This window comes from Hyaena hyaena, unplaced genomic scaffold, assembly GCF_003009895.1.
Source record: "Hyaena hyaena isolate Hyena2069 unplaced genomic scaffold, ASM300989v1 scaffold_291, whole genome shotgun sequence".
In the NCBI taxonomy this organism is placed as follows: domain Eukaryota; kingdom Metazoa; phylum Chordata; class Mammalia; order Carnivora; family Hyaenidae; genus Hyaena; species Hyaena hyaena.
In genome coordinates, this window is record NW_024080921.1 from 1,619,201 (window position 1) to 1,632,494 (window position 13,294).

At 33.9% G+C, this 13,294-nt stretch overlaps 1 protein-coding gene across 1 annotated transcript in view; it reads right to left on the reverse strand.

Annotated features, from left to right (window-relative positions):
* The window catches only part of SCFD1 (sec1 family domain containing 1), a 100,093-nt gene that overhangs the window by 50,036 nt on the left and 36,763 nt on the right, over positions 1 to 13,294 (reverse strand). The window contains exons 11-14 of the mRNA XM_039247148.1: positions 12,116 to 12,255; positions 8,850 to 8,940; positions 8,219 to 8,292; positions 7,374 to 7,455 (exon numbers count right to left, since the gene is read on the reverse strand). Coding sequence (XP_039103079.1) covers positions 7,374 to 7,455; positions 8,219 to 8,292; positions 8,850 to 8,940; positions 12,116 to 12,255 — 387 coding nt within the window. The remainder of the gene's footprint in view (positions 1 to 7,373; positions 7,456 to 8,218; positions 8,293 to 8,849; positions 8,941 to 12,115; positions 12,256 to 13,294) is intronic.

Below are 13,294 nucleotides of genomic sequence, written 5' to 3' on the forward strand. Positions count from 1 at the left end.
TCATCTCAATTCACTTTACTCTGCATTTATTCTGCTTCATACTTCTATAGGGGGGGGGGGGTGGATCCCTGTAAAGATCTCCTGGGCTTACTAGCCACATAATACGTAGCATATCCTGTTTCTTACTTTTCTAGGTCACTTTAAATCTAAAGCCAAAAAATTCACATTACCAAAATTAATCACTGGCTTTCACAATGACTTAAACAAAAGCCTGTTTTTGTTTTGCTATTTTTTATTATTCTCAAGTGAAATTAACATACAGTGTTACATTAGTTTAGGTATACAATATGATGATTCAACAATTCTATCATTACTCAGTCTTCATCATGGTAGGTGTATGCTTACTATCCTTTACTTATTTCACTCATCCCCCCACAAACTTCTCCTCTGGCAACTACTAGTTTATTCTCCGTATTTAATAGTCTGTTTTGTCTTTTTTTTATTTGCTTAAAATCTACATATGAGCAGAAATTACATGGTATTTTTCTTTCTTTGACTTATTTCAATTAGTATTATACCCTCTAGGTCCACCCATATTGTTGCAAATGGCAAGATTTCTTTTTTTTTTTAATGTTTTATTTATTTCTAGGGGGGAGAGAGAGACAGCGTGAACAGGGGAGGGTCAGAGAGAGAGGGAGTCACAGACTGAAACAGGCTCCAGGCTCTGAGCTGGCAGTCAGCACAGACCCCGATGCGGGGCTCGAACCCACGAACCGCGAGATCATGACCTAAGCGAAAGTCGGACGCTTAACCGAGTAAGCCACCCAGGCACCCCTCTTTTTTTTTTTTTTTTGGCAGAGTATTATTGCTCCATGCATATGGGTATGTGTGTATCTTCTGGTATCTTCTTTATGCATTCATCTCTTAATGGACACTTGGTTGTTTCTATATCTTTACTACTGTAAACAATGCTGCAATAAATGCAGGGATAAAACTGTCCCTCCAAATTAGTGTTTTTGTTTTCTCTGGGTGAATACTCAGTAGTGGAATTACTGGCTCATAGTGTAATTATATTTTTAATTTTTTGAGGAACCTCCATACTGTTTTCCTCAGTGGCTGCACAAATTTGCATTCCCACCAACAGTGCACAAGGGTTCCCTTTTCTCTACATTCTCACCAATACTAGCTGTTTCTTGTGGTTTTGGTTTTAGCCATTCTGACAAGTAGGAGGTGCTCTGTCATTGTGGTTTTAATTAGCATTTCCCTGATAATGAGTGATGTTGAGTATCTTTTCATGAATCTATTGGCCATTTGTGTATCCTCTTTGGAAAAATGTTCAGGTCCCCTGCCTATTTTTAAATCAGATTATTTGGGTTTTTTGGTGTTGACTTGTGTAAGGTCTTTATATATTTTGAATACTAACACTATACCAGATATGTCATTTGGAAGTATTTTCTCTCATTCAATAGGTTGCCTTGTTGTTTTGTTGATAGTTTCCTTTGTGGTGCAGCCGTTTTTTATTTTTATGTTTCTTCAGGTAAGGGAAACAAAAGCAAAATTAAACTAATGGAACTACACACACACATACACAAATCTCTTTTTTTAAAAAAGATTTGAAATAGATGAACACTAAGCTCTGTTGGAATTTTTCACTTCTATTGCAATATAACTGACCTATAATACAAAATTTGTTAAGTTTTAACATATGTATGTGCCCATGAAATCATGAACACTATCGAGATAATGAATCCACCATTCATTCCTAGAAAAGTTTCCCTGTTACAATGCCTCCCTTTTGGTCCTCTAACACTCCATTCCAGGTACCTGGGCAAGCAGTGATACGCAATTTGTCACTACAGATTAGCTTGTATTTTTACGAATTTCATGTAAATGCAATCACAGATCATGTACTCTTCTTTTAAAATACTGTTTTTTGATGTTTATTTTTGAGGGGAGGGGGAGAAGAGTGTGAGCAGAGGAGGGGCAGAGAGAGAGGGAAACACAGAATCCACAGCAGGCTCCAGGCTTTGAGCTGTCAGCACAGAGTCCAACACAGGGCCTGAACCCACGAACCATGAGATCATGGCCTGAGCTGAAGTTGGACACTTAACCAACTGAGCCACTCAGGTGCCCCTATGTACTCTCCTTTAATGTGGCTTCCCTCAGTGTAATTGAGATTCATCCATATTGCTGTATGTGACAATAGTACTTTCCTTTTATTTCTTAATAGTATTCCATTGTACAGATATACTATAATTTATTTATCCAATTCAGTTGTTGGTGGATATTGGGTTTTGTTTCCAGTTTTTGGTTATTACAATGAAGCTGCTGTGTACATTAAACGACAAGCTTTCATTTGTTTTGGGTAAATGCAAACATTCACTTGGTAAGTATGCCGAGCAAGAAATTACTCTAAAGAGATCAGTTAAAATACACCCAGAGAAATGTTCTCATTTCTAGTACAGTAAAATTTCTTCCCTACTGTGATCAGGGGAGTAGCAGTCAGTTAATCAAAGTCTATTAATGTAAAGAATAACAACAACAAAATTTGTGTTGTGTATAAATACACATTTTAAACACTGCCTTTTAACTGAAGACCTAAAATATACAATTGTCTGCCAGTCTTGTTGTAGGTACAAGACCTTTTGAGTACAGAGGTTTCACTAAGTTTTTTTTCCTTCCTTGCATAAAGCACACCTGTAACGATCACCTATAATGTCCAATTTCAGTTTCTTTAAAGTGGAACCAAAAAACTTACAGACATTTGCAAAGCAAGTTTATTGTTTCTCAAAATTTTCTAATCTTTTAATTTTTTTTTACTGCTAATTTTAATGTTTATTTTATTTTTGAGAGACAAAGAGAACAAGAGAGTGGGAGAGGGGCCAAGAAAGAGGGGGACAGAAGATCTGAAGTGGTCTCTGTGCTGACAGCAGACAGCCTGATGCTGGGCTCAAAATCTGAGCCATGAGATTATTACCAGAGCTGAAGTCAGACACTCAATTGATTGAGCCACGCAGGTACCCCTTTTTACTATTAATTTAAACAACAGTTAAATCATTATCTTCAGTAAGTCTTTCTAAGGTGTACAACTTGTATTAAAGAAACAATCCTCTTTTCCTACTCAAACAATAGACATAAGTAGATTGCAATCAAATACAAGTAACTCTTAGGTAAGCAAAAAACTCAACTTGTGAAGTATATTAGCTGCCAGTTGTACGCATGTCATAATGTGGCCAGCAGGTGCTATGTTTTATAAAAAGAATAGAGGGCATCAGTTAGTTTGGTGTGCTGACTAGTGGAGATCAATTAAGGGAGCTCCTACTTTATTTTTAAAGCTTATCTTCCCCTAGAAAAGATAAAGAAGTTGGGCCCAAGAAAAGTAGAAAGGATCCTCCTCCCCCTGAAGGAGATGCTGTAGTTAAAACCTAGTATTGCTAACAAGGGCTAAGTCTTTTTCAGAGTATAAACCTAAGGCAGTACACGTTTGCTTGACCAGATGAAGTCTGTAGATCTACTTCAATACATATTAACTTTCTCTACAAAAAGCAGGAAAACAAAAATGAGAATTCAGTACCAATGACGCCTCAATGCCTAACAGCTTATTAACAGCTTGTTTTTTGCCAGCTGTATCGGGATGGAGTGTTCAGATGTTAGAGCTCTTCCTTCAGGTGGGAGCATTAAGGGGAAAGAGCACATAATGCCATTTCTATTTCTCATCCACTATGACTTACACATAGGTATCTTTTTCTTTTCCTAGGTACTTGTTAAAGAGTACTTAATTAAATTTGACTTTGCAGGTGGGACAAAAATAATTGAAATAAAGTTTGTCTATAAATTAAATAATTTAGGTAATCCCAGGAGGAAGCAAGCGGTTTTGTATTAGAAATGAAATTTGTATTACAAATGAAAGAGTTGATAAAAAAGATATTTAAAATATGGATTACTCAAAACAAAGGAGAATTCAACAACTTACTCTTTAAATCTACTAGACCAAAGTTAACCAGCCAACCCACTTATCAATAAACACAGGTAATAATATTTGCCAGAGTTGTTGTAAACTGGTGTGCTGTTTCTGGCTTTCCACAAAAACACCGATTGACAGATAACTGCCACAACTTCTAAAGAAATTATTTTCTTCTAGTATTCTGCTCCAGAAAATGATCTAATGAAATGTAAGAAGCAGCTATTATCTAAACATCCCCAAAGAAGAAATATGCAAAACTGCAATGAAAACAAATACCAAAAGATATGTTCTGAGATCTCTTCATAAATATCTGCTGCTTAGGTGAATAAAAGTTTGCGAAAAAATGAAGCTCAGTCAATAAATTCTAGTGATAAGAGCAAGAGATCATGAAGGAAAATACTTAGTAACTTTATATTAACATTATAGCTAGAGGCAGATGGTGTAGCTCAGTAAAAGTACAAATAAACATGGCATTTAAAAGTAAATACTATAAAGTTGGAAATTAGTAATTATGGAAAACCTTAAAAAGAAATTTTATAACTAGGAGTAATGAGAAATAATGGGAATAGAATTTATGTGCTAATTTTGACAAGGAAGAATACCTTAAAAGAGACAGTCAACATTACAAAGACTCTTCATGGAAAACATTCCAATTTTTCTATACTAAAAGAATTTTTTACATCAAAATATTCCTTAGAGTATGTAGCTTATTAAATACAACTATATATAATTCACAGGTAAATATTTAAGATAAACATGCTCCTTTATCAATGATATTTAAAAATGTTCTGATTGATTGGTTTCTTAGAATGACTCCGAAGGAGGAATAGTGTATTCTACAGGGGACATCATTTTCCTTCTGCAAATGAAATGTCCTTTAAAGCACCGTTTCTTTCAATCAGATCCTGTTAAAAGAGTGTCTTCCTTGAATTACAGCATAACAGTCATCCCCAAATGTGTAGCTTTAATGTAAAATCACTTAACACACTGAATAACAAATTAGTTTTTTTAGCATAAAATGTTCTGCCAATCAATGGTCCTAGAAGGAACAATTTCTTTTATAAAGAAAACCAAATTACCAGGTCTTAAAGCAGAATTACGTGGGTCATGCACAGGGGCATGTTGAAGTACTTCAGACAGATGGCCTCTATTAGCACAAACTGATTTTGAAAAACTCATATAAAATTATTAGTGTAACATTATAAACAAACATCATAAAGAATTTACAGTATATTTTGCCATAAAAAAGAAACAACCCACAGTTCTTCATCTAGACAGCTATAATAACTGTCTTCCAATTCCACACTTATTTCCAGAACTCACCCATCATTCAGACTCATTTCCCATTTAAAACATAAATCACATCATGTCATTAATCTCCAATGACTTCGCATCACACTTAAATTCCTATTTCTCTTGATCCCATAGTCTATCACTTTTTCCTCCTTACTATACGCACATTAATTTTCCTTTATGTTCTTAAACACACCAACTTTGTTTCTTGTCTTAAGGCCTTGCACCTTTTAGTCCTTCTGCCTGGAATGCCTGGCCCTGAAATTTTCACTAAATGCCTCCTTGTGATTGAGGTCTCAACTCAAACATCCCCTTATCAAAGGTGATTTCCCTAACCACTTACTCCTAACCACTTAAGGCAGCCCTCTCAGATGTTCTCTATCACCTCATATCACCCTGTTTTTGTTGTTTTCATATCACCTAAATGACTGAAGTTATCTTGTTTTCTAATTTGGGTACTTTATTTATTGGTACTATAGTATAAACTCAAAGAGACTAGAGAACTCATTATTTATCACAGAATTTTCAGCGCTTAGCACAACACACAGTCACTCCATAGACATGACTGAGTAAATCAATCACGTCAGCTAAAATTTTAAACCATAAGCTCTAGTCTCTGACTTGGAGTGATTAATATAAATTTGTAGCAGGATAATGTTTGTAAAGTTTTAAGAATAGGATGAAACTATGCTTTCCATAGTATAATAATTAGTTACTTTGGTTTACACAACTCAAATTTGGTAATTTTACTGGTATTACAGCTATGAGAACTGAGGTCAGAGAGTAAAACGTAAGAATCAGGAAAATTTACTAATGAAAAAATAAATAAAAAGAAATTAAAGTAAAAGGAAATCCACAGAACAGTTTAAATCTTAGAGACCACATAGGACTATTAACTGTTATAATTTTTTAGAATTTGTTTTTACTTGTCCACTTACTTGAACGTAGCACCTGGCACACAGCTGGTACTCAAAAAATACTAGTTTAATGGATAAGATCCTCAGTACATAATTACAGGTCAATAGATATAAACCAGAATTTATGTTGTTTTGATGCAATAAGTTTTTTAAAACTTGTTACATTAGATTCAGTTTTCACCAGCAAAGCCCTTTCTCTCCTACTGAAGGATATTCTCAATATAGCTCTCTGTTGTATTTCACATGATATATATTATCTCCACAGGAGACAATAACCTCAGGCAAACAGATCTGTATAGCCTTTCCCCATTTTACAGAGATGCTATGTATGAAAGGTAAAATATCAGCAGAGTCATCTATAAACTGCACAATTATGTTACTATCCTTATAGAAATCAATACCAATACCAATATTGAGATGTGGAACAAAAAGAAATTATGCAGGTTTAAATTCCATGATGCACAATGTCCATTATCTATCTATATTAGTTCCTTCCTATTCTCTGACTTAAATCATTAAAAATGAAAAATGTTTAAGTCCCTTTTCTATAAATTCAGGGTGTTACCAGTATCTTTGACAAGCAGTAAACATATTTGGCTTTTTTACACTGCTTTTTCAAATATATCATATCACATGGAAAGCAAGGGTCAACAATAACCACGACCTAGTGTATGGTCAATCTATCACTGAAATTCTGCTCCACATCCAAGAATAAGGGACAGCAGAATACTGAAGGACTGATATGGGGTAATCATGAACAAAGTAATGAGATACAAGAACTATGATAACAACATATAGAAGATACGATCTATTTATTTCAAAATCACAGTACAACAGGAGACAGTAAGAACTTTTAACGCTAAAAGACTCTTCTAAAACTCATCTAAAACTAAAAGTTAATGGATATTTTAGACAGTACTATAGTAAAAGGGGTGGCTAAATCTCTACTGATGGTTAGACACGGGTCTACCATTAACAGGGTAAGTGTAGAGACAGCACTGAAGCAATATGGAGACAACATAATAGAAATATCACAGATATAACTTTTATTTACTAAATGTGTGACCTTTGCAAATCACTAATTTTTCTGGATTTTTAAACTTCCTCATCTGCAAAAAATGAAGGTAACAATGTTGCCTTTGATAATTTTATCTCGATATAGTGAAGCCTCAATGAGATAATGAATATGAAATCATCTTAAAAAGTGTAAAAACCTACATAAATAGAATACATAAATACTGGGGGAAGGTTAAATTTACCTTTATATGTTCTAAAACAGCAGTGGCAACATTTGTGTGGAGATCAATAAGTCTTTTTTTTTCAAGGAGTTCTGGCAAAGAACTACAAGTATCAAAAAATTAAAAATTAACCGTTAGAATTTACAAGAAAATAACATAGATCTTAATAAAATACACACCTAGGTATTTACTCTGAGGAAACAAATAGTGATAAAATGACAAATTAAACGGATATCAAGCAAAGTTAATCTCTAGGCTTTAATGCATACAATATTCACTACCTTAATGCAAGTGTACCTTAATATAAGTTTAATCAACCAAAGTTAATCTCTACGCTTTAACACATACAATACTCACTACTTTAATACAAGTGAAATGCTTCTTAGTTTAAAGTAATCTCCCTCCCAAATATCATTATTCCACCATTTCACTTTCTGATTCCAAAATCTGGAGGTTTAGAGTAAAATCAGATTAATGGAAATATGATTTTACCTATACATTTAAAACACATTTTCTCTCTCCTTGATGGTATTTCAAGTACCAGAAAGAAACTGCTTAACCTTTTGTTAACAAAATAATAGCAGCAATGATAAAATAAGTTGCATTATTTTATCATCCATACTATCTTCTTGGTAAGATTATCCCCATTATACAATTCTAACTAGTGAAAGAAGCAAATGATCTGTTATATAAAAGAGGTAACTTAAATCAGCTTGAACATATTAAAGAGGAAATTTAGTTTTTTATATTTAAAGGTCTATGCCATTACCTATCATTTCCTATCATTAAAAATATTATCCAAACTTCTGGCCTTCAAGATAGATCTTATCAACAGAACACTTCAAGGGCATATACTGCCTACTTACCTAACAGCTGATGTTAGCTTAGCGGTATTGTCGGAAAGCATACTTATGGCTCCTTCATCTTCCCCTTCTAGTCCCTGAGAAGGAAAAAAAGATCCCAGAAGCATAAAAATCAATATATTCCTCAGATTATTGATAAACACTAAGATCTGAGTCACCTAGAGTAATGATTCTTCTCCTCTAAGCAACAAACACCCATCTCAAAGAGTTACATTAGAGTTCTGGTTACCGCCAGTCTAATATATAATATAAGAGGACGCATGACCATGGAGCAGTGGGTATTTTCAGATAAGGAAATAGGTGCAGAGGCTTGGCACAGGTCACGAAATAATAAACAGTAGAGCCGCACGCTGAGGTCAGATCACATCATAGTAGAGTGCACAGCACTGGAACACAGATCTCTAACATGAAGCCACATTCTATATTTTTTCAGATTATAAATTCAGATTAGTCTTTGAAAAAAGTTTGATCTTCTCAGTATTTACATTTCTTTTGAAAAAGATATGTAAGTTGACAATACTTTGTTATTAAAATAATGAATGGTTCAAAGTTTCATGAGGGAAAAAAGTTAACCTCTTCCTCCTTCCAGATGTCCTACTTTCGTATAATTCTAAGATAGCAAACAGAATCTTACCATTATGCTTTTAAGTCGTTTAACTTCATCTTCTTGTGCTCGGTAAGATTCTAATTCTTGCTGAACTGATTCTGCAACTTCTGGGAATGGACTGAAACAGGATTGAACAAGATGAACTATGAATATGACATTAAACTATTGCTTTTTGTGTGAATTCTGAAATATATAACATGAGGATTTATTTTTATTTTAAATGCACCTATGGGATTTGAATATTTTTTTTATATATAGCATAGGCAGAAACATTCAGAATAAATACAACTTTATATCCTCCTACTATCTATAAGTATCATTTGTTTAAAATGCATATAATACTTGTACATCTAAGCAAACTTAAATTTTATTTCTATTATTTTCATTAGCCATATCACATTTTTCTTTACCTATACGCTGTTAGGAAAAAAATTAAAATATTTAAGTGACTGAAAAACAATGAAGAGGGGTAATGGTATGCCAAACATCAATTAAATATTACCAACCAAATTAACACAGATTATCAAAGTGTTCATATAAATTACACGTATTTAAAAGATATTACATGCAAGTAATTGTGGAAAAAATGCTTTAATTCTGTAAGATTACTATCTTAGAACACTGTTAGTAAAAATAGAATACAGGCCATAAATTTGCTGGTCTAATGTGTGATGTCTTCTTCCAGGCAAATGCGGTCTAGCAGTAGTATGCGTAGACTTGAGACACAAGTGATCTGGAATCATTGAGCAGCTTTCACATGGCACTAATCTTGAATAATTGTAAATAAATATATGGTTGACCACGAAATAGTTCCTAACATAAACAACTTCATATACAACTTTAGCAGAGGCCAGAAGCTTTGCTTCCTTCAAAAAAAGAAAAGGCAACGAGCAGCAATGAAACAAAAGCCCTTTGCCTTTACAACTGGTAACACTTTGGTAAGGATCAGCGCATTTCATCCAATGGAGACTGAGAGAAATGACCAAAGTCCCTGAAAGTATTTTGAGGAAAACACTCCAGTTTTACATGACAAATGTAGGCACAAACCTCAGCTTCAGCAAACTATGCTGGCAGAAAATAACACTGAGCATGTTAAAATGTGCTGATCGCATTAGATAATCCTGAAGTCTCCAGTATCTTCTGGCCTTAGCGCTAACAAACAATAACTGCTGACATTTATGGAGTGCTCACTGTATGCCAAACACAAGGCTAGAAATCTCTGTTTCTCATCTAATCTAACCACAGACTTGGTGAGGTACACACTATCAGTAAGTAATTAAGACTAGGGCCTTTAGGATCTGCCAGGACTGGCCTTTATTCTTGCTTTTACCAGTGATAACTAGTTGACTCTGTACAAGTTACTTTATATTTTTCACTTTGTCTTCAAAACAACCTTCTGAAATAGGGCAACAGGTAGAATTATCATTCCTACATTTTGTTGATGAGAAAAATGAAGCTCAGAAAGATTTACGTTACTTGTTTTACTGTACACAATCTCCCAGCATATTTGCATCTATATGATTATTACTAGATTTCTCTAATATTGTAGTACAATTTTTAGAATAAGAGTTACTCAGGGCTAATAATTACTTACAAACAAAGAATTAAAGGTCTTACTATTCAACTGACTTCTTAGATTATTTCTAAAAATATAAAGAAAATATTCAAATCTTCCATATTTGAATGAAGAGATTTTTTTCTTAACCTTTTTTTCTATTAGGAAATGTGAGTCTTTTTTAAGTTTATTTATTTTGATTGAGAGAGTGAGATAGAGTGTGGTAAGGGCAGAGAGAGGGAGAGGAAGAATCCCAAGCAGGCTCTGTACTGTCAGCACAGAGCCCCATGTGGGGTTCTATCTCACAAACCATGAGATCATGAGCTGAGCAGAAACCAGGAGTCAGATGCTCAACCAACTGAGCCATTCAGTCACCCCCCGCCCTCAAAAGTGTAAATCTTCCAGTTAACTTTAAAATATTTTGCATCTTCTATAAATAATGTAAAAGTAATTTCTTGTACTTTGTCATTATGGAAAAAAATATAGACTGTGGAATTCTGAAGAGAAGAAAATCATTTAAAATCAATTATAATAGTACCTAAACTGCCACAGCAGAAAGAGGAAGACAATGACTTTACTTTGCAGAGAAAATAAAATTCCTTGTTATAAGCACTGTGACTTCCCAGTGTTAAAAAAAGAAAAGTTATAAATAAAACACACAAAAAACCCAGCTGACCGAATCAATCCTATTATCTTACTTCTCTTGAAACATAAATGAGGCCAAAAGGAAGAGCCATATCAAGAACACAGACACATATATAGGTACAATAATCCTTAAAATACTCAAAATAATAATAATAACAATAAACATTATACATCTGTAATTGTTGATGAGCAGCATTCTTTTTCTCAGAGAAAGGAATATTTGGTTTGTTTAGAATGACTTCCCTAGCTATAAGGACCACTAGATAACTTTTATAACAATTACTAAGCCCATTAAATACCCTAAAATTTAAAGGGACATAGCAACACATGGGATCTATATCTATATCTCTAATGATAAATCACACAGCAAATTATTATTTTTAATGTACTTTAAATAAATCTGATTTTCAGGCTTAGGCATTCTCTCTCCACAGATACCTAAAACTGTATGAAGGCAGACATGGAACAAAGAGGGAAGATCACACTTCAATGTTTTCCTGTCACAAAAACCTATTTTATTTTTTTTTAATCTTTTAATTTTTTTCAATGTTTATTTACTTTTGAGAGAAAGAGAGAGAGAGAGAGACAGGGCGTGAGAGCAAGGGGCAGAGAGAGAGAGGGAGACAAAGAATCCAAGCAGGCTCCAGGCTCGCTCAGAGCCCAACACGGGGTTAGAACTCACAAACTGTGAGATCATGACCTGAGCTGAAGTTGGTCGCTTAATCGACTGAGCCACCCAGGCGCCCCACAAAAACCTGTTTTAATGAAAGGCACAAATGGCCTTGTACAGGGTCAATGGACAGCAACAAAATTTAGAAAAACTATCTATAAAATCTACAAAAATCATATGCTATGGCCTTAATGAACAGGCAAGTGGTCCCTAAAAAACTAACAAAAAACAACCTAGGAATCAGGAAGAAATCAAGCAATAAAGATCTATCTCTACAGACTATTTAATTATGGCTCCTACCCACTGTGTAGATGAACTATCATGATCTTTTTGATTTTTTAAATCAAATTCACTAAGTCAGATGACATCTTCTTTTCTTTTTAAGGGGTAGGTCTTTCACTTACTGATGTTTTTCTTACTTACCTTCCTTTATGTTTCTGCCAAAATTTATCAACTGGAGTTAAATCATAAGACTTCTTGTTTTTTCTCTTTGGTCGAGCACCAGCTGGAGAATTTTCTACTCCTGAAGATTCTTCCAAATTAACTCTGTTTAAATGGAAATCCTAAGAAAAAGTAATCCTTTTTAAGTAACAGTTTAAGAACTATAACATTTCCTAAAAATAGGAAAATAGTCCACACAGATTCTTGCTGCCTTTTCTAATATATCTCATAAGGACAAAATACACACCTGAAATTTAAAGACTTCCTTTTAATGTTTTGCTACACAAAATGTACTTTCAAATGTTTACATATTTTAATTAAAATAGTATATGTAACTGATTAAAACTTCAAAAAATATATAAAAATCATGTTAAGGTTGTGTATCATCCTAGAAAAATATTTTGGCATATGGCAGCATAGATATATCCTTTTAAAGAAAAGAATTAGATTACATCATGCATATTTTGTACCTTGCTTTTCTCATTTAATAAGGAATTTTATTCTTTTAAAATAACATATTCTTTTCTAAGTTTATTTATTTTGAGAGAGAGAGAGAGAGAGAGAGAGAGAGAGAGTGTGTGTGGTGTGTGTGTGTGTGTGAGCACAGGAGGGGGAAGGGCAGAGAGGGGAAGAGAGAGAATACCAAGCAGGCTTTGTGCTGTCAACATATAGCCTGACATGCGGTTCAGTCTCAAGAACTATGAGGTCATGTCTGAGGCAAAATCAAGTGTCAGAAGCTTAATCAGGTAAGCCACCCAGGCGCCCCAATAATGTATTTTAGAGTTTTTTCTCTACCTCTGTATTTACAGCTATCTCATTTTTATCATGGTTATACAGTAGACCAACATTTGGACATATCCATTTATTTAAGCAGGCCTCCTAATGCTTAGTTGCTTCCAGTAACAAACATAATCTTAAATATAATTTTTAAACTTTTAGAGTCTTAACATTCTGATCCGTTGACTGATGGGCTGCATTAAAAAAATTACAATGGAAGCTACAATAATAACAGCATTCCTTTTCATACAAATTCTACGAGCTATTCCGACCAGTACATAGTTATAAACTTTTCTGCCTAGAACTAATTTTACTCATGTGAGGCTTAAATTTTTGTTTTTCAGAAAATGTACACACAAAGAACAAAATAAAATTATTCTTTTT